The following is a 26,339-nucleotide window of genomic DNA, read 5'->3' as shown; positions in this document are numbered from 1 at the left end:
CGAAGGGAGGTGGATCTGTTGAGTTCTGGCATAGTCTAAGCCAAAGGGAGTCATTATACACCAGTATTGGGACAGGAAACCAGTCCAGCCACTGTGGAAATCAATGTGGAAGCACCTCAGAACTCTAGAAAGATCTACCTTAACACTCAACAAAGCCGCTGCTGAGTATTTAGCAGAGGACTCCAAGGCAACACATCACAGACACTACCCTTTGCAACCAACTGGGTTCCCATCAAGGCAAAGAATAGGTAAGGAAAATGTGGTTTTATATAAGAAGGGGAGTCTTTCAGCCATTAAGGAAAACAACTGGAGATTATCCTACTAGGCAGATTAGGCCAATCGCAGAAAGACAAATGCTTTATTTTTTCTTATTTGCAGGCCCTAGACCTCATATAAAACCATACATCCTATGGGTGATGTGAAAGCAAAACTAAGGAGCTAAGGGGATGAACGATCGTGGAAGAGGGGCCGCCGTTAACAAAACATAGGCTGTGTGAAAATTGCACTATGAAACCCAGTGTAGTTTTTTGGTTTTTTTTGTTTTTTTTTTTTTTGTAGGGGGGGAGTCTGGGTTTTGGTTTTGAGACAGGGTCTCCTAGTGTAGCCCTGGCTGGCTTAGAACTCTATACATAGGTCAGGCTGGCCCCAGATTCCTAGAAAATGACTGCCTCTGGCCCCCAAGTCCTGGAAATTTAACTTGGATCAGTTTTCAGTCTTGGTGGCAATTTCCTTTGTCTAGTGAGTCATTTTGAAGGCCCTTGTTTGCTACTCTTATTTTGAAGCGGGGTCTTAGGTAGTCCAGGCTGTTCATAACCCTGCCTCTGCCTCCAAAGAGCTAGGATAGCAGCATGTGCTGCCACACTTGACTCAGACAACCTTATACTTGCAGGTGGTAGGGGAACAGTGTGCACTAGCACTGCTGGCCCAGTACCATTTTCCCTTGAGCTTGGGGAGTGACTCCTGGCCTGCTGCTTCACCAAATTCATCCCTTAAACTACCTTGCTAAAGCATGTTCCCAAGCTGTTAGAGAAGCAGCTAGAAGACCTGGTCCTCCCACCTCCATGACTGGCGTCTGTGAATAACAATCTTTTCCTAACCCTGCCCCAATGACCAGTATTCCAGTGGTTATATTATAGAGTCCTAACTTTGGTAACAGGGCCCATGCTCATCCTCTCAATCAGGCAGGAAAGCAATAGTTCCCAACGCACTTAGAAGTTAAAGCACCAAGGACTACAACCCCAGTGCCACACATGCCAGACTGGGGTGGTTTACTCCTGTAACCTCATCCTTGGTATGGATAAATAATTTGAAGGATCAAGGCAATCAGTCACCAAGTTTGGCGAGCAGAGAGGACCAGGAGCACCTTCACGTGTGCAAAGTGTCTCATAGCTCACCGTTAGCCTCTAAAACGCCCCTCGGGTGCTGGGATGGCAGGCATGCGCCACAATGCCTAGCTTATGTAGCGCTAGTTATACTGTGTATTCGAGGTAAGCACTCTACAAACCGAGCTACACAACAGACTTCAAGTATGTTTAAGTAGACGTTTTCAGGCCCACTTGCGCTCCTCGGAGTAGGCATCCATGCTGTCTAGGTAGAGGGCAAAAAGTCGGGGGCCATATGTGTGCTACATGTTAGTGACAAGCTTCAGAGTGGCAGAACAAACCTAAAGGGAATGACTAAACAAAGCACGGGGCAATGTTAGCTAACTGCCTACTGAATCAGCTAGAACACCCCCCACCTCACCCCTCCGCGTGGCCGCCAGAAGGAGCCTTTGAAACACTGATGATACAGCCAAGTCCCTTTCTTCCGGCTTTCGGGGGCTTCCAAACCTCAGCACCACCTGGTTCTGCCCCCATTCATTAAAGTCCAGCCACCGGACAGCTTTCTGACCCTTTCATCTCAAAGTTCCCGCTCCGCGCTCAGGGAATGTGCCCGCGCCGGCTCCGGGTCATGCGGATCTCGTGGATGTCCCAGCAGTTCTGTGCGTCCTCATAAAATATCCCTTGGATTTCAAGTGATAGCCTCGAGTCGGAATTTGAGTTCCAGAAAGGCTGAGACTCCTTACGTGGTCTTGGCAAGGTTACTGGGCTACTTGATCTATTTGGACGCACGATGGGTGCACAACGGGTGCACATTACGAGGCAATGAGCGCGCAGGAGCCGCCGATTATTATAGAACCTCCTTGGAAATGCAATGTTTTCCTCCTGCCCCACTCACAAGTTACTACAGGAGGTTGACTTACAAATGCTGATTCCCGCCATCCGCGCAGTCAGTCTGCCCCATAGGGCCGTCTCCACGTGGTGGGAAAGGAAGCCTGGGTCTGTAGTGTTGCATTCTGGCCTAATTTACTGGAGGGGGTAAAAAGAAGAAAAGCTGGAGATGCCGGGGATTGAACCCGGGGCCTCATACATGCAAAGCATGCGCTCTACCACTGAGCTACATCCCCTTGCTGTAAAGACAGTTTTCCAGAATAGTACTGATTATCAACACACACTGTTGTGAAGTCTTTGGCCTCTGATCATAATGTGGGCGTCATAAGATGAGGTGTCAGAGGGAAAGAAACAGATGAGAGAACAAAAGAGCAGAAGAAAAGAGAGAGAAAAAGCAGGAGAGGAGGAACACGGAAAGAAAGGAACCGGGTGACAGCCGCTGCGTGTATCCGTCTATAGCAATGTGTCTGGGAAGGAACCAGCGTGGTTCATCCTCGTTAGTATAGTGGTGAGTATCCCCGCCTGTCACGCGGGAGACCGGGGTTCGATTCCCCGACGGGGAGGCCAGAAGGAGGATTTTGCGTTTTAGCCTTCTTGATCTCCTTCACCATGAAGGATCTGAGTAAAAGCCTGCATTATGGTCTCGTTAATACTCTGAAAAACCGCCACCGTGGAGTGGATCCTTACCGTTTCCTACTTCCGTGAATTTTACAGGGAATCCCTGAATTCGGTTAGGGTGGTATCAATGACTTTGGCCTAAGATAGCCTCTGTGCATACGGTTAACGCAGAGAGGTCGTCCCAGCCCACCAACAGGGCAACCTCTCCAAAGAAACCTCCCACTTTCGCATCTTACTCCATTTTTGTCGTGAAGATCGGTTTTGCTTTATTTATTTTTATTTACTTGTTTGTAAAAGCCAAGTTAAAGCACTCTCTGAGAAGCCTAAACCAGGTTCCCACTTCTCACCAGGGTTTTGTTTTTTAATTCCTCCTTGTCCTGTAAGCCGGGCAGGCTTTGAACTCCAGGAGCAATTCTCCTGCCTCAGCCTCCCCAGTGCTTAGTTTACAGAACTTCATCTCCTCCACTCCCATTTCTTTGCTTTTTTTTTTTTTTTCCTTTTGACAAGACTTTATGTACCCAAACTGATTACTTTTTTAGATTTGTTTGTTTTATTTTATGTGTTTTGCCCAAATGTATTGTATCTATGTGCACCACGGAGATGTCTGCTGTTCGTACAGTAGAGGGGTCAGATCCCCTGAAACTACAGTTGATGGATGTGAACCACCTTGAGGATTCTGGGAACCGAGTCAGCCCGAAATAATAAGTGAGGTCAAAACAATCCTGGACAATTTAATGAAACTGTCTCAAATTAAAAATTTAAAAGGTTGCTGGGCAGTGGTGGCACCCGCCTTTAATCCCAGCACTAGGGAAGCAGAGGCAGGAGGATCTTTGTTTGAGGCCAACCTGGTCTACAGAACGAGTGCCAGGACAGTCTCCAAAGCTACAGAGAAACCCTGTCTCGAAAAACCTAAATAAATAAATAAATAAATAAATAGATAGATAGATAAATAAATAGATAAATGGACTGAGTGCAGAGTACTCATCTACCATATGAGGTGGGCTGAGGCAGGAAAAGGGAGCAAGACCTCGTTTCTTCGAAATCATCCCCATATGTGACACCTGAACTCACTCTCAGTCCTGTCCAGGAAAACCCAGTGTGTGGATGGAGAGGTATACTGTAGCCTGACTGTGTGACCTCCAGCTGCCAAGCCATGACAAAACCCCAAAGGCTGGAGTGTTAAACAACAGAAAGGTAAGAACTCTGGGACTAGACGCTGCAAGCCCAAAGCAGTTCCTCTCTCTCTCTCTCTCTCTCTCTCTCTCTCTCTCTCTCTCTCTCTCTCTCTCTCCCTCCCTCCCTCCCTCCCTCCCTCGCTCCCTCGCTCCCTCGCTCCCTCGCTCCCTCACCCACCACCGTTTCCTCTCCCAACTGCTCCACATACATAGCTCTAGCCATCCTTTAGTCTGGTTCTGACGTATTAGACATTGTCAGAGTGAGACACGTGACTTTTGGCGGGGACACTTGGGAGACCTTGGTTTGCTAAAATGATTGACTTTGCATGTGGAAAGGTGACAGTGAGAGTGGTCAACTTTCCACCCAACTATCACGCCAACTGGTGGGCATCCTCTTCACCGGTTCCTGTCCTCCTCTCCCATCCCAAATCAAAGCCATCAACAAGGTCCCTTTCCTCCTCCTGGGCCCCCTCAATGTCCCTCTCTAGGTCCAGACACCACGGCTCCAGGTTGGACCACCACACACACCAGCCCTCACCCTTCCAGGATGTGTCTGCTTCTGTAACCCACCCGGTTACGTGGGTGCTCTCATTAGTCGGGAAAGACCTGTGGTTCAGTCCCCAGAAGGCTTGCGGAACATCTAATCCCTTCTCCTGTCTCTCACTGTCCATCTCAGAAACCCCCACTTAGTCCCCCTTGGTCCCTCATACAAGCCTTCCACTTTCTGCTCACCCAAGGGAAGGAAGCAGGCAGGGCCCATCCCCATCCCCATCCCCATCCCCATCTGTTCCATTTCCCCGTGCTTCGAGGCTGAGCAGCTGTGCACCGGAATGTAGACCGCGCATGGAGGCCGGATCTGAGTCAGGCGTGGCCCTGCCCAGGGAGGGTTTACTCTCCCAGCCAGCGTCTGTTACCCCCGGGTGCCTGGCAGCCGCCTGCCTTCAGAGGTGGCCCTGCTCCTTCTCCAGGAGGGGAGAGGGGAACCGGAGGAGCAGAACTCTAAGCCAAGAAGGGCTGATCCGTGCGTTTGTTACTTGCTCAACAAACATTTAGTAAGCACCTATACTAAGCGTTGCCAGTACTGGGGTCTTCCGCCGTGGCTGAGGTCAGCGTAGGTGTGTCCTTCCAGCTAATACATGGGAGAAATGATAAATAAACTCAAAGTGGACAATAAAGTCCTGGGGGTCCCTGAGGGACCCTCGTAAATGGTGGCCTAAGGGGGCTCGCGGGGACCAGAGCACGCGGGTCAGCAAAGGATAAGATATGGGTAGTGTGAATTTCCAGGCATCAGATCTTGGAAAAGCCAAGGACGGAAAGCTGTCGAAACAACAAGGAGAGGAGAAAAAGAACGAGGCACTAGCGGCCGCCGAAATAGCTCAGTTGGGAGAGCGTTAGACTGAAGATCTAAAGGTCCCTGGTTCGATCCCGGGTTTCGGCAGCTTCTCTTTTCTTCGCAGTCCTTTCTAATTTGTAAAACGGTTTCCTTTTCTCCTCAGAAGTCCCTAGCATTGTACACTGAAGCCAAAGGTTCTGGAAATTTCCCAGATGCTCTCCATTAGAGTGAGTTGAAGTGTTTTCTAAAGCGTCCTACTCTGAAGCGCGTACTGTGATGTTTGTTGAAGTCTGCTGGTGTACGCTTGGCGCCTATTTATTGACGTCTGCGGTCTGAATTCAGGTGGCGAAATAAAAATTGAAGTAGGGAGTGACATTTCAAAAGTGAGATTCAGTCAAATCGGATTTATATTTTATTTTTATGAGTCAGTGGGTCGCGGAATGCGAAGAATCTTAAAGGAGCTTGTTGCCAAGCCTCGCGATAGCTCGCTTCCTCGTTAGTATAGTGGTGAGTATCCCCGCCTGTCACGCGGGAGACCGGGGTTCGATTCCCCGACGGGGAGATTGCTAAGCCTTTTTGTTTTTTTCCCCCAATTCCTTCGTGTTTTTCTTTGTCTTCCAGCCTATCTAAATTCAACTCCCACGGACATACTTCACCCCGTCGCAGAAGAATAAGGCCGATCCTCACTGATAGGCTCCATCCCCTTGCACACGACCTCAGCCCGGGCAGCAGGTCGCAAGAAAGACACTGTCCTCACCCAGCACTCCCTCCGTGTCCCCGGTACCCGCAGTCACAAGATGGAAGAAGCCTGGGCCGGGCTCACTCTGCGACCCACACTGCGTCTCCGTCCTCCAGCCCCTGCCACAGGTAGCCTTCTGACGTCGGTGAATTTGGGACGTTCTCTTGTCCCCATACAATTAATTGTATATCTTCCCGAACTGTCACCATCCTTCCATTCATTTGTTCCCTCGTGGGGCCCCTTAGAGGGGGTTGGGTGGTCAGTAACAAGGAGCGGATCGCGAGAACTGGGGCAATCATTCCACGCTGAGGGAACAGCGAGCGCCAAGCTCGGCTTGCTCCTGGAGCCTTGTTCAAAGCCGGCCGGACACCCTTTCACCTGCCCGGTTCTCTCCCAGGCGGGGCCTCGGACCCAGGGCAGGAAGGGCCAGACCCATCGCTCCTGGACTCCTCCATCACCAAAGGGCAACGCAGCCTCCACCACCACCACCTCCCCAGCCCCGGGGGCAACATGATGTGGAACTTCACACCCGGGGCAGGGGGTGGCGATGGGAATGCAGCAGCCCTTTGCCGTCGTGCACACCAGCGACTGCTGCCACGTCGCCTTTTCCAGCCTATAAAGGCTCTGTCCTTGTCGACTGTGCCGGCAAGCAGGGTTGGGACTGTCGGGGTCTCTCCACGACTCACTTGAGCCTCAGAGAGGTCAGGCAAGGTCAGCTGCTGTGCCCGGCATTCTAGCCGGCGACATCAGGCACCAGTAGTGTGAACGCGCTGACGGGTGTCAGCGACAGGCAGCTCGTTTGAGGGTATAGCATCCGGTGTAGCCCTGGGGCCTCTCCTCACTGCTCCCAGTCAAGCAACAACCCCCGTCCTACCCCCACCCCCACCCCAGACACTGTTCACATTGGAGGGTCTGAGACCTCGCTCCAAACTTGAGTCCTAATTGTGGAGTCTGAAAACGTTAGGCCATTTTCAAATCCAGAAAATTCTTCCAGGAGAGGGGCAGCAGGCGGAGGGAGGGAGGGAGAAAGAGAGTAAGGGTTTCAGGAAGATTTATAAACTCAGTGATTCAGGTTGGAAAGCATCTCAGGGGTGAAGAAGCAGAGAATTTTGAGTGAAGAACATTGGGGTCAAGTCCTTATTTACTGAGGATTTATTTTTACTTTGGTTGTTTTCTGAATCAGGCAAAATTTTAGCTTATATCTACGCAATAACGAATACATTTGTTTGGGAAATATAAGACAATTGATTTTACTAAGCCCTTAGAACCCTTTTAAATAAATACACACAAATTTAATTTAGACAAAGAAGAAAAAAAAAACCCAAACCGTCATTAATGGAGTATAGCAGGGATTTTCCAAAGCGGACGAAGAGCGGGTGGGGGATGTAGCTCAGTGGTAGAGCGCATGCTTTGCATGTATGAGGCCCCGGGTTCGATCCCCGGCATCTCCACTTTTTTTTTTTTAACTCTATTCCTATTTCGGGGGTCTTTGAACCAGAAAAAACATTCTTGTAAGGATCATCATAGCGGTAACCTCTTGGAACTTAGAATTTTGCATTCGTTCTTATCCTGAAGCCTGTAAATTTTTAAAAATGCGTCGCTGGAGGGACCATAAAAGAGTAGGCAACAGGGAAAAGTGAGTACCGTACAGGTTTGAAGATTGCAAAGCCAGAGGGAGAACCACCAGGGTTTTTTGCATGTGGTGGCTCCAGGACACTCTAGGACGCTGACCCCCCCCCCCTCCCCCGGGGGCTTTTCATGCTTAGAGATGCACAGTGCCTGCGTGTCTTACCATTCAATTAAAGGTGCACTTTAGTGCTGGCTTCGGCAGTACATACATATACTAGAACTGAAACGACCTGCCTCTGCCTCCTCAAGGCTGGGATTAACAGTTTGGGCTTTTTATTTTATTTTTACATTTTTACTTTCTTTTTTGTGTATATGGGTTTTTGTCTGCATGTTTCGTGAACCATGTGTGTGGACTTTTCAAGGAGATCAGAAGGGAGTGTCAGGTCCCCTGCAATTAGAGTTACAGATATTAGAGAGCAGCCATGTGGGTGCTGGGAACTGCACCTGGGTCCTCTGCAAGAGCAACCAGTGTTCTTAACCACTGAACCATTTCTCCAGCCCCTTACAGTGAATATTTATCATATTCACCCCTCACATTCCCCTCCAGTTCCTCCAGGAACATCCTATCCCCATGTCCTCCTCCCAAATTCATACCCCCCAATATATGTGTAAACTTACTGAGTCCAGTTTGTGCTTCCCATATACCATGGGTGGGGTCATTCACTGGAGTATGGTCAACCTACCAGGGACCCTCCCTTCCTAGCAGCGATCAACTCTCCATAGCTCTTCAGTCCCCTTCTCCATGAACGCTGGACTGCTGACTGGCTATTGTTGTTGTGAAACGGTTTTACGAGGTAGGCTAGGCTAGTCTTGAACTCATAGAGATCCACCTGCCTTTGCCTCTCAAGTGCTCAGATAAACGACATGAATCAACACTGCCAGTTTATTTTCTTTAAAAAAAAAAAAATAGAAGAGAGAATGAGAAACAGATTTCCTTACAGCATTTTAGTAGCTACTTGACTTTGCTTGACTCTCCATATTCTCCTCATGTGGGTGCTGGGAACCAAACCTGGGTCCTCTGCAAGAGCAGTAAATGTGATTATTCTCTAAGCCGGAAGAAAAAATATAATATTCTCCCAGACTCCATCCCTGCCTAAACCTTTCTGCCCCACTATTCCTCCTCTCTCTTTTTCTTTCTTTCTCCCTTACTTTCTTTCTTGAGACAGGGTCTCTTTATGTCGCCCTAACTCCTGCCTCTGCCACTCTGGTGCTGGATTAAAGATACACACCACACACCCAGCTTCCCTTTCCATTTCCTTATTTCATGTGTTCTATTGCCTTGTCACTGCTCTTCATAAAGCCCTGTTTTTCCTCTTTCTAGACCCCCTACTTTCCTAGTCGAAATTCATATGCATACATAAAAATTAGAAGCTAATATTGCCACATAAAAGAGAATTTGGAATGTTTGTCTTTTTTAAAGCAAACAGTCTTTATTCTTTCTTAAGGTTTATTTACTTATTAAGTATACACTATTCCACCTGCATGTTCCCTGCACTGCAGGGCAGAAGAGGGCACCAGATCTCTGTACAGACACAGATGGTTGTAAGTCACCATGTCATTGCTGGGAACTGAACTCAGGACCTCTGGAAGAACAAGCAGAGGGCTCTTAGCCTCTGAGCCATCTCTCCAGCTCAGAATGGTTGTCTTTCTTAGCCCAAGTTACTTCACTTAATATAATATTTTTTCAATTTTATCCATCGTCCTGCAAATTGAATAATTTTGTTTTTCTTTCTGGCTGAATGTCTTTTATTAACTTGTTGACAATTTCACACATGTAAACAATGGACCTTGATAATGTTCACTCCCAACTCTCTCCCACTCTTGCCACCCCCATTCCCAACCCATCCCTTTCCTCTTTTTTTTTTTGTTGTTGTTGTTGTTTTTCTTTTTTATTTATTTCTTTATTTATTTGTTTGGTTTTTTTGTTTGTTTGTTTTTCAAGACAGGGTTTCTCTGTGGCTTTGGAGGCTGTTCTGGAACTAGCTCTTGTAGACCAGGCTGAACTCACAGAGATCCGCCTGCCTGTGCCTCCAGTGTGCTGGGATTAAAGGCGTGTGCCACCACTGCCTGGCCATCCCTTTCCTCTTTATGTCAAAGTTTTTCTTTATTATTTTCAAAGTATTTTTATACGTGTGTGTTCTCCTGCATGTACGTATGTCTGTGCACCACTGGTGTGGCTGGTGCCTGAGGAAGCCAGGAAAGGGTGTCAGATCCCTTGAAACTGAAGCCAGGGCTCTTTCTTAACTGCTGAGCCATTTCTCCAGCCTATTATCATTTTTGAGACAGGGTCTCACGAAGTAGCCCTGATCTGGACCCCACCATGTAGATCAGGCTGGCCTCAAACTCAGGGATTCACCTGTGTCTTCCCTTCCTGGTGCAGGGCAAAGTTTTATTTTTGAGACAAGATGGCTGATATGACTCACCATTTATGTCCTGACACATTGGCTTAATGAGCCTGGGGAATATTCTTTCTCCCAATGTCAACAAGGCTTAAAAGAAGTTGATGGTTACTTTTCAAATGGTCTGTCCAGTTTGACGGGAAACTAATTACCTGCTTCCATTTTACCCTTTATCTTTACCTTCCCAATACTAGGAATAAGGGAAAACACCAGGAGGAGTCATCACTGACAAAGGCTTGTGCTAGAAATGCTTCGGGCATCTCTCGGGCTATGAGAGTTGTGTGTGTGTGTGTGTGTGTGTGTGTGTGTTTTTGCAGGGGTTGAGGGTTTGAGACAGGATTTCTCTGTGTAGCTTTGGAACCTGTCTTGGAACTAGCTCTTGTAGACCAGGCTGGTCTCGAACTCACAGAGACCTGCCTGACTCTGCCTCCCAAGTGCTGGGATTAAAGGCATGCACCACCACTGCCAGGCCTTCTTTGGTTTTTTGTTTGTTTGTTTTTTAAACAGAGTTTCTCTGTGTATCCCAGGTTGTCTTGGAAATCCCTCTGTAGACCAGGCTGGCCTTGAACTCACAGAGATCTGTCTTTGCCTCCTGATTGCAGGATTAAAGGCATGAGCCACCAATACCCAACAAAAAAACATATTTTTTTTTCATTAGGCGGAGCTTGGGGAATCCTTGGAAGAGGGGGAGGAAGGTTTGTAGGATGAAGTGGGGTCAAGGGCACCACAAGAAATCTCACAGAACCAATTAACTTGGGTTCATAGAGGCTCACAGATACTGAAGTGACAACCAGGGATCATGATGGGACTGACCTAGGTAGGTCCTCTCTATATATGTAGTTCTGAAGCTTGGTCTTCTTGTGGGATCTCACATTGAGAGCAGTGGATGTCTCCAGCTTTGTTGCCTGCTTTGGGGACCCATTCCTCCTACTAGATGCCTCATCCAGCCTTAATAGAAGAGGATGTGCCTAGTCTCACTGCAAAGAATGCCTGATATCCATGGGATGCCGGCCTGTATCTGAAGAGAAACAGTGGAGGAGTGGATGAATTGGGGGTCGGGGGTACTAGGAAGAGGGGAGGGAGGGAAACTTTGGTTGGGATGTAAAACAAAAAACTAAATAAACAAAAAAATATGGTTTTTCTACTGCTGGATTTTATTTTAAGCTGGGAGAAATGGTTCATGCTTGTATTTCCAGAATGTGAGAGGCTGAGCTACATGATGAGTTCCAGGCCACTGTGGCTGGGCTCAAGACTCTGCCTGCTTGACCAAGAGTTGTTTAGGCAACAGAATCACTTGATGTTAGCCATATGCATTGTGATAAATGCTTCCTGATGTTGTCCCTGCCCTTAGAGGACTATTTAAATGGATCTCTCAATAAACTGTGGCTGCTCGGCGTCAGCTGAGAGCCCTCCTGAAATGATATGGTGTTTCCTGTCTCATCATTAGCGTCGTTGGGTAACTAAACTTCCCTGGTCCACACACCTCCACTCAGAAACGGACCCGGAACTGTACGGCTGGCTCTGTCCACAGTCCTGAAGACATCGGTCCGAAACAGTTTTTGGGAACAAGTTAACATATAAAGTGGTTTTATAGAAAACAGCGATTGTCTTGTATATTTTGATAAGCAACAGTACCAGATTTCATTTGTAATACAGTTTGTGGCATTGGAAGAAAAGGATTATGTGATTGTCTAAATGAATTATGTTATAAATGCAAAGAGGAGAAAATATTAAAAACCATATTTTCTAAAAAAAAAAAATTGTTTTACCATAAGAAAGGTCCATTAGATAGATGTCCATGAAGAGCAAACCTCAGAGAAAACTAGAAAGGTGAATGAGGAGAATGGGGAAGGGGTAAGCTCAATGTTTAAAAGAGATGGTTTTAGTTCAGAAAGATGGGGTACTGTGCTCAGTTCTGCATCCCAGCACTTGGAAGGCTGAGCAGGAAGATCACCTGGAGCTTATGATCAGCCTGAGCTATGCAGTATGAAACTCTCTCTCAAGAGAGCAGAGGGATCCAGAGAGATGGTGCAACAGTTACAAATACTTTCAAGAGACCAGAGTTTGGTTCCCAAAACCCACAGGGCAGCTCATAATCATCTACTATAGAATTTGTGATTCCTGGGAAAAGACTATAGACCCAATCCAATTATAATGAAAAGCTTTTTGATTAACTGCTAGCAGGACAAGCAGTCTCTGAGCCAAATTTGAGATTGCTATGTAGGAGAGGAATGGGGAAGGACTTTTAAAGGGGAAAATCACACACACACACACACACACACACACACACAAATAATAATAAAAAAAATGAAATAGCTGGGCTTTGGTGGCGCACGCCTTTAATCCCAGCACTTGGGAGGCAGAGGCAGGTGGATCTCTGTGAGTTTGAGACCAGCCTGGTCTACAAGAGTTAGTTCCAGGACAGCCTCCAAAGCCACAGAGAAACCCTGTCTCAAAAAAAACCAAAATAAATTAATTAATTAATAAAATGAAATAACCTTCAATATCTCTTCAATATCTATGTAAGCAAGTAAAAACTGTTCTGTCCTTAACTGCCAAGTTAAGTAGTTAAGGCAACTCAAAAACAATCGTTGGGTATCTGTGTAAGCAAAAAAAAAAAAAATAGTCAGGGATGCATATTTTGGGGTGGGGGGGTCATTGAGTCAGGGTTACTGGGAACTTATCTTCCAGGGACTGGAGTCAGCAACAAATGGCTGGTGGATACCAATGGATGGGTGTCCTGGAACTTGCTCTTGTAGACCAGATCTGCCTGCCTCTGCTTCCCAAGTGCTGGGACTAAAGGCATGTGCCACCACCGCCCAGCCTTTTTTTTTTAAATGCAAAGGAATTTTATTTATTTTTATTTTCTGTACATTGGTGTTTTGCCATTGGTGTCAGGTACCCTGGAACTGGAATTACAGACAGTTGTGAGCTGCCATGTGGGTGCTGGGAATTGAACCCTGGTGGTCTGCAAGAGCTTGTCAGTGCTCTTAACCACCGAGCCATCTCTCCAGGCCCTAAAATGGGACTTCTTTTTTGTTTGTTTGTTTGTTTTTGTTTTGTTTTTCGAGACAGGGTTTCTCTGTGGCTTTGGAGGCTGTCCTGGAACTTGCTCTTGTAGACCAGATCTGCCTGCCTCTGCTTCCCAAGTGCTGGGACTAAAGGCATGTGCCACCACCGCCCAGCCTTTTTTTTTTTTTTTTTTAATGTAAAGGAATTTTATTTTCTGTACATTGGTGTTTTGCCATTGGTGTCAGGTACCCTGGAACTGGAATTACAGACAGTTGTGAGCTGCCATGTGGGTGCTGGGAATTGAACCCTGGTTGTCTTCAAGAGCTTGTCAGTGCTCTTAACCACCGAGCCATCTCTCCAGGCCCTAAAATGGGACTTCTTTTTTGTTTGTTTGTTTGTTTTTGTTTTGTTTTTCGAGACAGGGTTTCTCTGTGGCTTTGGAGGCTGTCCTGGAATGGGACTTCTTCAACCATAACACTGTAACTCCAGTGCCTGTGGATTCTATGCCTTCTTTGACCTCCTCAGGCACTACATGCAGGTAGTGCCTGGGCCATGTATGCAGGCAAGCACCCATACACATAAAACAAAAATAGTCTCAGCCGGGAGGTGATGGCCCACGCATTTAGTCCCAGCACTTGGGAGGCAGAGGCAGGCCGAACTCTGTGAGTTCGAGACCAGCCTGGTCTACAAGAGCTAGTTCCAGGACAGCTTCCAAAGCCAAAGGTCTCTAGACAAACAGCCTGGAGGCATTAAGATGGCTCAGTGAGTTAAGTGGTAGCTGCAAGACCAACCCCACCCATGCAAGGAGAAAGGAGAGAACTAACTCCATAAAGCTGATCTGACCTTTACATACACGTCACAGCTCCACTTCTAATAATAAATAAAAAGTTATTTTTTTAAAAAAAAAAAAAAAAGGAAGGCTGGGCATGGCAGTTCTGTCTCAAATCTGAGCACCTGGCTGGCAGACAGGAGGATTTCTGTGCACTCAAGGCCTGTTTGATCTACAAAGTGAGTTCCAGGCAGCCAGGGCTATCTATAGTCAGACCTTGTCTTGAAAAAGCAGGGGAAGAGGTAAGAAAAAAAAGGAAGGATTGACGAATATTCAGTGTTTTGGGATGCAGAGTTAGGAGGCACAAAGAATTCCTTTAAACTTTTGGGGACCTAGATTTAAGCCAAACTAAAATTGATGGCTTCTATGGGAAAAACATTCAGGAGTAGGGGGTATGAAGAAGCCAAGTGAGTTTTTTGTTTTGTTTTTTCAAGACGGGGTTTCTCTATGGCTTTGGAGCCTGTCCTGGAACTCTGTAGAACAGGCTGGCCTCGAACTCACAAACATCCACCGGCCTCTGCCTCCTGAGTGCTGGATTAAAGGCATGGACCATCATTGTCACCCATTGTAATGGGTGGCCCAATGGGAGTTTAAGAAGGACATTTTAGCTGAGTGCTGCTCTGCATGCCTTTAATCCCAGCACTCATAGTTGAGAGGCAGAGGCAGATGGATCTCTGTGAGTTCAAGGCCAGCCTGGTCTACACGGCTAGCTCTAAGACAACCATGGATACAGAGAAACCCTGTCTTGAAAAGCCAAAAATAAAGTAAATAAATATTTTTAATATAGGCTTGTGCATGGTGTGAGGGTCCCAAAGAGTGTGGAAAGGGGCTTCTTGCTGAGTTGTTTTTTGTGTGTGTGTGTGATGGTGGATTAGGACTGGGGTGGGGTTTGAAGTTCCTGTCTTCACTGGGTTGCTAGGAAACTTCAGTGAGGATGACTGGCTGGCTCCTGAGGGCTCCTGCCAGGCATTGCCAAGGAAAGCCCACAGCGATACAGGACACGGGGTACCTGAAAGGCTCAGGCATTAATTCTGACATGCCGGTGCTTCTTTAAGAGACAGACCCCGCCCCCTGACAACGGGTGGGGCGCGCACAGTGCGCACAGTGACGTGCTGCGTCACTCATTAGGCTGTTTGGAGCTGCGCATGCGCGAGTTACCCCCCCTTTTTTTAAGCCGACGCCCACATCTCTCTTCCCTCCCGTCCTGTCCCCCTCCCCTTCCCCCTCCTCTTCCCCGCCTCTGTTTCCAGTGGTCCGCCACTAATTATTCTTTGTTATTCTCTGCTCTGTTCTCCCATTTCTCTCTTTCCCCCTCTCGTCTCCCGCCCTTTAATAAAACTCTATGGTTAATGTACCCTCTACGGTTCATGTTCCATCTCCATCTCGCAGCTTCTAATTTAAGCAAAATAACAACAGTACCTTTACTGTAAACAGTGTGAGATTCTCCAATGGTATGTTCGGAAGGAATGAGACCATGAGCAAAGTCATAAACATTCAGGCCTAGTATATGTCTACGAAGGCAATATAAACTACAGAAGATGTGTTTACAGAAAACGTTAACTACTGGATTTGTTTTATTTTTTATTTTATTGGACAAGGTCATACCTCAGCTTGTAAAGCAAAGGGAGAGAGGAAAACACTTCCTGTTTATGAACAAGGGTAGAAGCCTGGACTCTGTGGGCCTCAATTCACACAGGACCCAGCCATGGCCTGCTCTTAGGACCAGATCTCAGCTCTGGGCTCTATGTTTTTAATTTGGAGAATTACTTGGTTTGGGCTTTTTTTGTTGTTGTTCTGTTTTTGTCGTTGTTTTGGTTTCTGAAGACTGAGTTTCTCCGTGTAAACCCTAGTTGTCCTGGAACTTGCATCAAACTCACGAGATCCCCCTGCCTTTGCCTCCTGAACACTGTAATTAAAGGTGTGTGCACCACAGTTGGGCTTGGTTTTGTTTCTGGAAACAGGGTCTCACTGTGTACCCCTGGCTGGCCTGGAACTTGCTATATAGATCAGTCTGCCTCTGAAGTGCTAGGATCAAAGGTGAATGTCACCATGCTATGTCTCAGCTGGTGAAAGGCCTCAACCTTCCCTCCCAAGTTCTCACCATTCCCTGTCTTTCTATCCTGCCTCAGAACAACGATTGTACAGCAGTTAGGGTGGAGTCTGTTTAACATTACTGACCTCCACTCTTAACAATGACATATTTAAGACTAGGCAGTGGTGGCCTACATCTTTAATCCCAGTACCACTCCAGGAGACAGAGGCAGGTGGATCTCTGTGAGTGTGAGACCCACCTGATCTACAGAGTTAATTCCAGGACGGCCAGGGCTACACAGAGAAACCCTGTCCCAGAAAACAGAAAACAAAACAAAAACCCCAAACCAAAAACCAAGTAATTCTCCAAATTTTCCAAGTTTGGACCGCATACAGAGTTGACGGTGGACCACGGCTGGGTCTTGTGTGAGCTGAGGCCAAGTCCAGCCTCTATGCTTGTTCATAACCAGAAAGCAGAACACAGCAGCACCCTGTTTTTCTCTTGCCCTATAAGCTGAGGCTTGCCCTTGCCCTTGGTAACCTTGTCTGGTTATACAACCCATGACAAAACAGACTTCTGGCTCCATCCTACTTCCTTTTGGGGAGAAAAACAGCACCTGACCCTTGTGCTTAGTCCCGGTTCCCTATTACAAAAACAGTCACACGCCAGGTGTGACCTTCAGACCAGGCCGACCCAGCTGCAGCAACCAGCCCCACCCCCATCGGGAAGCTTGGGGCCCAGCCCTGCCCTGCTCAGCCCATCCCACGCAGGTGTCCTCAGCCAATCCCTCCCTGTTGCCGGGCCCCTATCTCAGTCCCCATTGGTGCCAGCTTTGAAGCAGTCGTCCCTGGTAGCCTGCAAAGGACGGATCCGTGTGTGGAACGAACTGCAAACGGAATCCAGTGAGTCACAGGCCTTCTAGCACGTTCGAGCACTTCCCATTCTAGGTCAGGAGGTTTGGGATTTTAGGGCTGTGACTTAATACCCAAGTCCTGAGGCCAAGTAGGACATGGAGACATCAGAGTCCCTTTCAGAAAATAGACCAGCAGCTGTGATAATCTGCCCCCAAGGTCTCTGTAGGGGACATTTGGGGACACAGGATTCCATGTGGATGGCAGTGCCTGTCACTGTGACATATCTATGAATGTCTCTGGCCTCTGTGACTAGTATTATCCCCTTCTTTCCCATCAGAGTTGTGACAGCTTTGCTGGAGGGCTCACTCCTGGCTGGGAAGCTGTGTTGGGGTGCAGCCGCCAGCTCTGAGGTGAGGGCATTTCTCCTATCCTGTTTGCCCTGTGTCCATGAGGAGCAGGTCACCTCTGCTAGTGGTGAGAACACAGTGCTGATGGATTATTAAAAATAAAGCAAAATAAAAAAAAAATTGGATTGGAAGTGAAGAGGGGACTGGGTAGAGGTGTCCAGGAAGGAGTTGCAGGGAGGAAATGGGAGAGGTATGATAAAAATACAATATATGTATGTATGGAATTCTCAAAGATTATTATAAAATATATATTTTAAAATGAGAAGCTGGAGCTGGGCGTGGTGGCTCACACCAACTTTAATCCCAACACTTGGGGGGCAGAGGTAGGTGGATTTCTGGGGGAGTTCAAGGAGAGCCAGGGCTACACAGAGAAGCCCTGTCTTGAGCCAGGTGGTGGTGGTGTATGCCTTTAATCCCAGCACTTGGGAGGCAGAGGCAGGCGGATCTCTGTGAGTTCGAGGCCAGCCTGGTGTACAGAGTGAGTTCCAAGACAGCTTCCAAAATAATACAGAGAAACCCTGTCTCAAAAAACCAAAAAAAAAAAAATGCCCTGTCTTGAAAAATCAAAATAAATAATAAAAATACATCATGGGTTTCAATATAGTTTCATACCTGTAATATAATGCATTTTGGTCATGTTTGTTGGAAATAAGAATCTTACTTATCCCCCATTGTTCTCTTCCCCCAGACCCTCTGAACATTCCTTCCTTTCCATGCTAACCCTTGGCCAGGTCCAGCCCTCCAGCCTTCCTCCTCTTCTACTCCCTCCCCTCTGAAATCAAGACTGTTTGGCCTTGAACCTTCTAGACTTTGGAAAATGCTGATGCCCCAAAGCTCATGACTCAACCAAGAAACAGGAATCACGAGGCTGAAGCAGAGCATCAGCTAAATATAGCATGGGTGTATCTGAAAGCCAATATCACTGTAGAACCAGCCTTGGTATTCTGTCCCTTTTGTCTGAAATCTAGAAAGAATTGGCCTGCACAGAAATCTGTCTGAGAAACCACTGGGGTATCCCAGAGAATGACATTTTCTCAGTGGCATATGACTTCATTCATGGAAAACCACAGAAATTAGTCTGTTTTTAACAATATTTCTGATGTTGAATTATTATGAATTCCTAAACCGGAGGAACCAGACAATCTTGAAATCTCAACACCTGGGTGGTAGAGGTAGGAGGCTCCCTGCAAGTTAGACCCCAGCCTGGTCTACAGGATGAGTTCCAGGGCAACCTGGTGACCCTGTCTCAAAAAAACCCTCAAAAAGTGTTGGGATTAGTGGCATGCACCACCATTCCCACCAAAGGTTTATTTTTAATAATATGTGTGTGAGTGTGTATCACTATGAGTATATGTCAACATGTGTCAATGTCCCCAGGGACATTTAAAGAGCCCCTGAAGCTGGAGTCATAGGCCATTATGAACTGCCTGACATGGCTAATGGGAATTGAACTCAGATTTTCTGGAAGTTATACCTGCTCTTACTGCTGAGCCATGTCTCTGAAGACCCCAGGGATTTTTTTTTTTTTTTTTGAGACAGGTATTTTCTGTATAGCCCTGGCTGTCCTGAAAGGCACTCTCTATATGTAGACCAGGCTTGCCTGGAGCTTGGATATCCACCTGCTTCTGCCTCAGGAATGGTGGGATTGAAGGTGTGCACCACCACATCCGCTAACATGCACAATTCTTAATGGGTTTATATCTTATTTAATGAATGAAAGGTTTGGGGGATGGATGTAGCTTAATGGAAAATGACTGAAGATTTCAATTAAAAATCTGGGGCTTAGCTGCGCGGTGGTGGTGCCTGCCTTTAGTCCCAGTACTGGGGAGGCAGAGGAAGGAGGATCTCTGTGAGTTCGAGGCCAGCTGGTCTATAACGTGAGTTCCAGGACAGCCAGAGATACACAGACAAACCCTGTCTCACAAAACAAAACAACAACAACAACAACAAATCTGGGACGTAGGCTTGGTGTGGTGGCACACATTTTGATTCCAGCACTTGGAAGGAAGAGGCCTGCATGGTCTACATAGCTTGTTTCAGGCAACCAGAGCTACATAGTGAGATCCTGTCTCAACAAAAATAAAATAATCTAAGGCTTCAAAGGGTTCAATCTCTTAGGTAGCTAAATATGAACAAAATTTGGGAAATGTGACCTTTTCCTTAGTGACAGTCAGATAGAACCTTCTCGAGTGCAAGGACACCAAGTGCAAACAGGCTCAAGAACAGCCTGGAAAGGTCTAGTGCTATGGGGCTTCAGGTCGAATGCCAACTGTTTTCAAGAACTGTGTGGATTTTTCTGCCTGTAACGAATTCAGATTCATTTTTCAAAACTCGGGGAGAGTTTTCCCCCTTTATAATTTTTTTTTTTAAATTTATTAAACTTTGTTTCGTTCCCCTTGTTTTGAGAATTGCAGAGTCATCCACCCTGTCACAGTGCCAGGGAGCTCAGGGATGGGCCCAGGGGCCTGGCGGGGCTGAAGGGGCTGGGGAAGCGAGGGCTCCAAAGGGACCCCAGTGTGGCAGGAGCCAAAGCCCTAGGTCCCTAGAACGCAGAGGCCACCGGGACCCCCCAGACGGGGTAAGCGGGTGGGTGTCTGGGGCGCGAAGCCGCACTGCGCATGCGCCGAGGTCCGCTCCGGCCGCGCTGATCCAAGCCGGGTTCTCGCGCCGACCTGGTCGTGATTGACAAGTCACACACGCTGATCCCTCCGCGGGGCCGCACAGGGTCACAGCCTTTCCCCTCCCCACAAAGCCCCCTACTCTCTGGGCACCACACACGAACATTCCTTGAGCGTGACCTTGTTGGCTCTAGTCAGGCGCCTCCGGTGCAGAGACTGGAACGGCCTTGGGAAGTAGTCCCTAACCGCATTTCCGCGGAGGGATCGTCGGGAGGGCGTGGCTTCTGAGGATTATATAAGGCGACTCCGGGCGGGTCTTAGCTAGTTCCGTCGGAGACCCGAGTTCAGTCGCCGCTTCTCTGTGAGGACTGCTGCCGCCGCCGCTGGTGAGGAGAAGCCGCCGCGCTTGGCGTAGCTGAGAGACGGGGAGGGGGCGCGGACACGAGGGGCAGCCCGCGGCCTGGACGTTCTGTTTCCGTGGCCCGCGAGGAAGGCGACTGTCCTGAGGCGGAGGACCCAGCGGCAAGATGGCGGCCAAGTGGAAGCCTGAGGGGATAGGCGAGCGGCCCTGAGGCGCTCGACGGGGTTGGGGGGGAAGCAGGCCCGCGAGGCAGCTGCAGCCGGGAACGTGCGGCCAACCCCTTATTTTTTTTGACGGGTTGCGGGCCGTAGGTGCCTCCGAAGTGAGAGCCGTGGGCGTTTGACTGTCGGGAGAGGTCGGTCGGATTTTCATCCGTTGCTAAAGACGGAAGTGCGACTGAGACGGGAAGGGGGGGGAGTCGGTTGGTGGCGGTTGAACCTGGACTAAGGCGCACATGACGTCGCGGTTTCTATGGGCTCATAATGGGTGGTGAGGACATTTCCCTGACTATAGCTTTCCCTCAGTTGTAGGACAGGGTTTGGGCCTCGGCCTCGGGTTAGGCTCTCCAGAGTGGGCAGGAACCGGAAATCCAGAGGGGGGAAAAGTGAGCCTAAATTGAGTTTTGTTTCTTGTCCTATATGGTTTAGAGAGAGACTCGCTGCAAAACCGTGGCTGGCCTGGAACTCTAGACCAGAACCCTGGCCTTTGCCGACCCACATGATTAGATTCAAGGCCTGTGCCACCAGCCCAGGCTTTATTATTATGGTCTGGGATTTCTGCGATTTCATCCCTGGTGTTTTGGGATGATGACTTGTGGGTCTTCCCTCCTCCCCCTTACTGTTTCTGTCCATGGCGTGTGTTCTAACCCAAGTTTGTTCTTTTGGGGGGGTGGGAGGGTTGCGATAAAATGGGATCTATCTCTGCCCTCCCAACTTGAGATCTGCCTGTCAGAAGTCTCAGTGCTGAGAATAAAGGTGTGCATTGGCTCAGACCTCGATTTTTTTTTTTTTATTATTTTGTAGGAAGTCTGTAGTCCTTACTTGATACATAAGACCAGACAGGATCTGATTTCCTGCCTATGAATGGTAGATCCTCTCAGTGACTGCAGTGTGAATGGGGACCACGCTTTTCTCCAAACTATGCAGATAGCCATGAAAGCCATGAAATGACTTTCAGCCACTGGTACTGCAATATCCACTCACCATTTATTATATGGACCAGGTTCACCATGCCTAGGTGGCTTTGCTTTTGAGACACGGTTTCTCTGTGTAGCCTTGGTTATGTTTTTTTGTTTGTTTTTTTAATTATTTTTGGTTTTTCGAGACAGGGTTTCTCTGTGTAGCTTTGGAGCCTATCCTGGCACTTGCTCCGGAGACCAGGCTGGCCTCCAACTCAGATCTGCCTGCCTCTGCCTCCCGACTGCTGGGATTAAAGTAAAGCCATTCTGCAACCCTGAATACCACTCAATAGGTTTCTTATTTGAAATGTGGTTTTATGATTTTTATTTCTGGATTTAGAAAAGAAATCTTCAGACAGAAGTCTTCAGACAGAAACTAGCTGTAGTTTGGCTGTGTGAACTAAATTGGCATCCATTTCACAGCAATCCAACTGTTAGTACCATACCACGAATATTTGTCATTCCTGACCTGTTTTTTGTTTGTGTGTGTGACAGACAATGCAGATCTTTGTGAAGACCCTGACAGGCAAGACCATCACCCTGGAGGTCGAGCCCAGTGACACCATCGAGAATGTCAAGGCAAAGATCCAGGACAAGGAGGGCATCCCCCCTGACCAGCAGAGGCTGATCTTTGCCGGCAAGCAGCTGGAAGATGGCCGCACCCTGTCCGACTACAACATCCAGAAGGAGTCTACCCTGCACCTGGTCCTCCGCCTCAGGGGTGGGATGCAGATCTTTGTGAAGACCCTGACAGGCAAAACCATCACCCTGGAGGTCGAGCCCAGTGACACCATCGAGAATGTCAAGGCAAAGATCCAGGACAAGGAGGGCATCCCCCCTGACCAGCAGAGGTTGATCTTTGCCGGCAAGCAGCTGGAAGATGGCCGCACCCTGTCCGACTACAACATCCAGAAGGAGTCTACCCTGCACCTGGTCCTCCGCCTCAGGGGTGGGATGCAGATCTTTGTGAAGACCCTGACAGGCAAGACCATCACCCTGGAGGTCGAGCCCAGTGACACCATCGAGAATGTCAAGGCAAAGATCCAGGACAAGGAGGGCATCCCCCCTGACCAGCAGAGGTTGATCTTTGCCGGCAAGCAGCTGGAAGATGGCCGCACCCTGTCCGACTACAACATCCAGAAGGAGTCTACCCTGCACCTGGTCCTCCGCCTCAGGGGTGGGATGCAGATCTTTGTGAAGACCCTGACAGGCAAGACCATCACCCTGGAGGTCGAGCCCAGTGACACCATCGAGAATGTCAAGGCAAAGATCCAGGACAAGGAGGGCATCCCCCCTGACCAGCAGAGGTTGATCTTTGCCGGCAAGCAGCTGGAAGATGGCCGCACCCTGTCCGACTACAACATCCAGAAGGAGTCCACCCTGCACCTGGTCCTCCGCCTCAGGGGTGGGATGCAGATCTTTGTGAAGACCCTGACAGGCAAGACCATCACCCTGGAGGTCGAGCCCAGTGACACCATCGAGAATGTCAAGGCAAAGATCCAGGACAAGGAGGGCATCCCCCCTGACCAGCAGAGGTTGATCTTTGCCGGCAAGCAGCTGGAAGATGGCCGCACCCTGTCCGACTACAACATCCAGAAGGAGTCCACCCTGCACCTGGTCCTCCGCCTCAGGGGTGGGATGCAGATCTTTGTGAAGACCCTGACAGGCAAGACCATCACCCTGGAGGTCGAGCCCAGTGACACCATCGAGAATGTCAAGGCAAAGATCCAGGACAAGGAGGGCATCCCCCCTGACCAGCAGAGGTTGATCTTTGCCGGCAAGCAGCTGGAAGATGGCCGCACCCTGTCCGACTACAACATCCAGAAGGAGTCCACCCTGCACCTGGTCCTCCGCCTCAGGGGTGGGATGCAGATCTTTGTGAAGACCCTGACAGGCAAGACCATCACCCTGGAGGTCGAGCCCAGTGACACCATCGAGAATGTCAAGGCAAAGATCCAGGACAAGGAGGGCATCCCCCCTGACCAGCAGAGGTTGATCTTTGCCGGCAAGCAGCTGGAAGATGGCCGCACCCTGTCCGACTACAACATCCAGAAGGAGTCCACCCTGCACCTGGTCCTCCGCCTCAGGGGTGGGATGCAGATCTTTGTGAAGACCCTGACAGGCAAGACCATCACCCTGGAGGTCGAGCCCAGTGACACCATCGAGAATGTCAAGGCAAAGATCCAGGACAAGGAGGGCATCCCCCCTGACCAGCAGAGGTTGATCTTTGCCGGCAAGCAGCTGGAAGATGGCCGCACCCTGTCCGACTACAACATCCAGAAGGAGTCCACCCTGCACCTGGTCCTCCGCCTCAGGGGTGGGATGCAGATCTTTGTGAAGACCCTGACAGGCAAGACCATCACCCTGGAGGTCGAGCCCAGTGACACCATCGAGAATGTCAAGGCAAAGATCCAGGACAAGGAGGGCATCCCCCCTGACCAGCAGAGGTTGATCTTTGCCGGCAAGCAGCTGGAAGATGGCCGCACCCTGTCCGACTACAACATCCAGAAGGAGTCCACCCTGCACCTGGTCCTCCGCCTCAGGGGTGGGATGCAGATCTTTGTGAAGACCCTGACAGGCAAGACCATCACCCTGGAGGTCGAGCCCAGTGACACCATCGAGAATGTCAAGGCAAAGATCCAGGACAAGGAGGGCATCCCCCCTGACCAGCAGAGGTTGATCTTTGCCGGCAAGCAGCTGGAAGATGGCCGCACCCTGTCCGACTACAACATCCAGAAGGAGTCTACCCTGCACCTGGTCCTCCGCCTCAGGGGTGGGATGCAGATCTTTGTGAAGACCCTGACAGGCAAGACCATCACCCTGGAGGTTGAGCCCAGTAACACCATCAAGAAAAGCAAACAGGAAGATGGACGCACCTTTCTCACTACACTGTCTAGAAAGAGCACACCTTGTGCTTGTTCTTGGGCTTGAGGGGAGGTGTTTTAATTTACCCCATCTTTTAAGTTGTTAACAAGTTTCATTGCACTTTGAATAAAGTTCTTGCATTCCCAAAGGTGTTGGATCTTGTTTTAGCTTTAGTTTGTTGGTTCCTGATTGTAGAGGCTATCAAGTTTGTGTCATCAGTCTATGTTAATTACCATTAGGTAATAATGATGAAGCTGTAAGGGTAGTTATTTTCAGTGTAAATGGGCTTAACATTTGAAAGATTAGTTATATGTGCCTGGGTATTTGATTTTATGTAGTTATGTGCACTCTGTGCCTTGTGTCCAGTACAGAAAAGGATATTCAGTCTGGAGTTAAGATGTAGATGAGCTGCCGTATCCCTGCAGGCAACTGTACTTAGTCTTCTACATGACAACAAATAATTTGTATTTTTCCAAAACAGGCTTCTCTATGTAAGAGCCCTAGCTGTCTTGATATTAACTAGCTTTGTAGACCAGGCTAGCCTCAAGTTCACCTGCCTCTGCCTCCCAAGTGCTTGTATTAAAGGCATGTGCTGCTACTACCTGCCAAGAGGAACAAATTCTTAGGAACCATCTTTCCAGTCCTGGTAGGTGATATTACAAATATAGGCTTTGTTTTTTCTTTTTTTTTAATCATGTGAAATTGTACATTTCTGTTTGCATATGTATTATCCTGGGCAGGGATACATAGCTGTGTTAGATCCCTTGAAGATGAGTCATTGACACTTAACAAATTCTTTCTCTATAGGATCAGTACCTGCTGTGATTGAGCCATCTCTGCATCCACTAAGTGGAATTTTGTGTAAAACATGCCAATTATGACATAAATTAATTGGACATTAAGAATAGTAATAGCTGGAGAGATGGCTCAGAGCTTAAGAGTATTCAACTGACTGCTCTCCAGAGATTGAGTTAATTCCCAGCATTCACATGGTGGCTCACATTTATAATGAGATCTGGTGCCCTCTTGTGGCCTGCAGGGATTCATGCAGACAGAACACTGTACATAATTAGTTTTTTTTCAAAATTAATAGCTTGGGGGGAGCACATGGACCCAGAGTGATGTCTGGGAGGCCAGCACAGGGCTGATCCCTACCTCTGAATGTGGATGTCAATGAGGAGGCACCTGGCGTAAGAAGGGACTTTGGGAGCCCATTCCACAAGGGGGGATGCTCTCAGTCTGGACACATGGGAGAGGCCTAGGCCCTGCCAAGGATATGACAGACTTTGGGGAACCCCCACAGAGGGCCTTACCCTCCCTGGGGAGCAGAGGGGAGATGAGGGGGGCTGATTGGGAGGGAAGAGAGGGAGAAGGGATTGACATGTGAATCAGCCTTGTTTCTAATTTGAACTAATAAATCTCTTGGGATAAAAAAAGTTAATAGCTTGAAAGAATAGTAATAGTGGTAGCTGAAATTGGGCATGGTGAGTGAGAAGATGCAGATGTTATTGTGGCTGGTGAAATAATGAAAACTTGACATTTTCTCGTTTCTAAATACAGCTATTCTATATATTTTTCCCTTGAGCCTTTCTGATTTGTGGGATTTGCTAGTCAGTATAAATAGATTTCTTATGGCCAAGGGGTTTGATATACTGGAAATAAAACCTGTCCAAAGGATGTAATCCTTAGGTTTGGAGACTACTAAAGTGACTTAACAGTACTATTTGCTTTTTAAACAATCATTTGGATACAAAAGTAGTGAAGTTTCACAGGAAAAAAAAAATACCATGGTCTCAGAACCCCCACCCTTCCCCCAAAAAAGATGATAAAACCATTTTCAGGGATTTATTTTTTTCCTATTTTTGGCTTGACCTATTTTCCTGTGTGGAAGGTGCTGGTGTTGAAGACAACCCCCTTTGAGGGGGAATGTGCACAGCTTTTTTCTTTCTCAGTTTGTTACAGATTGGAGATGTTTGGTCAACGTGATGCTGACATCACAGCCAGCAGCATCCCATCTTTTTGTATCTTTTGCCCTAGCACCTTCACTTTCTCATCTCTTGTAAAATATACCCCCACCCCAG

At 48.2% G+C, this 26,339-nt stretch overlaps 1 protein-coding gene and 5 non-coding genes across 6 annotated transcripts; 5 read left to right on the top strand and 1 right to left on the bottom strand.

The window, feature by feature from the left end:
* Window positions 1–6: 6 nt before the first annotated feature.
* Window positions 7–24,324, top strand: Ubc (ubiquitin C; the record flags this gene model as incomplete). Its single annotated transcript, NM_001244378.1, is given in 7 exon segments — window positions 7–16; window positions 1,030–1,041; window positions 7,160–7,169; window positions 7,171–7,187; window positions 18,854–18,863; window positions 18,865–18,881; window positions 21,892–24,324. Coding segments are annotated over 7 exon segments (2,509 nt in total), but the record flags the coding sequence as incomplete, so codon positions are not given.
* Trnaa-ugc lies at window positions 2,375–2,446 on the bottom strand. Its single transcript has one exon. It is a non-coding gene; the product is annotated as a tRNA-Ala (tRNA).
* On the top strand, window positions 2,702–2,773 carry Trnad-guc. The gene has a single exon. It is a non-coding gene; the product is annotated as a tRNA-Asp (tRNA).
* Trnaf-gaa lies at window positions 5,369–5,441 on the top strand. Its single transcript has one exon. It is a non-coding gene; the product is annotated as a tRNA-Phe (tRNA).
* Window positions 5,827–5,898, top strand: Trnad-guc. Its single transcript has one exon. It is a non-coding gene; the product is annotated as a tRNA-Asp (tRNA).
* On the top strand, window positions 7,455–7,526 carry Trnaa-ugc. The gene has a single exon. It is a non-coding gene; the product is annotated as a tRNA-Ala (tRNA).
* Window positions 24,325–26,339: the final 2,015 nt, after the last annotated feature.

This window comes from Cricetulus griseus, chromosome 4 (genome assembly GCF_003668045.3).
Source record: "Cricetulus griseus strain 17A/GY chromosome 4, alternate assembly CriGri-PICRH-1.0, whole genome shotgun sequence".
Lineage (NCBI taxonomy): Eukaryota > Metazoa > Chordata > Mammalia > Rodentia > Cricetidae > Cricetulus > Cricetulus griseus.
This window is presented reverse-complemented; position numbering and strand designations above follow the sequence as displayed.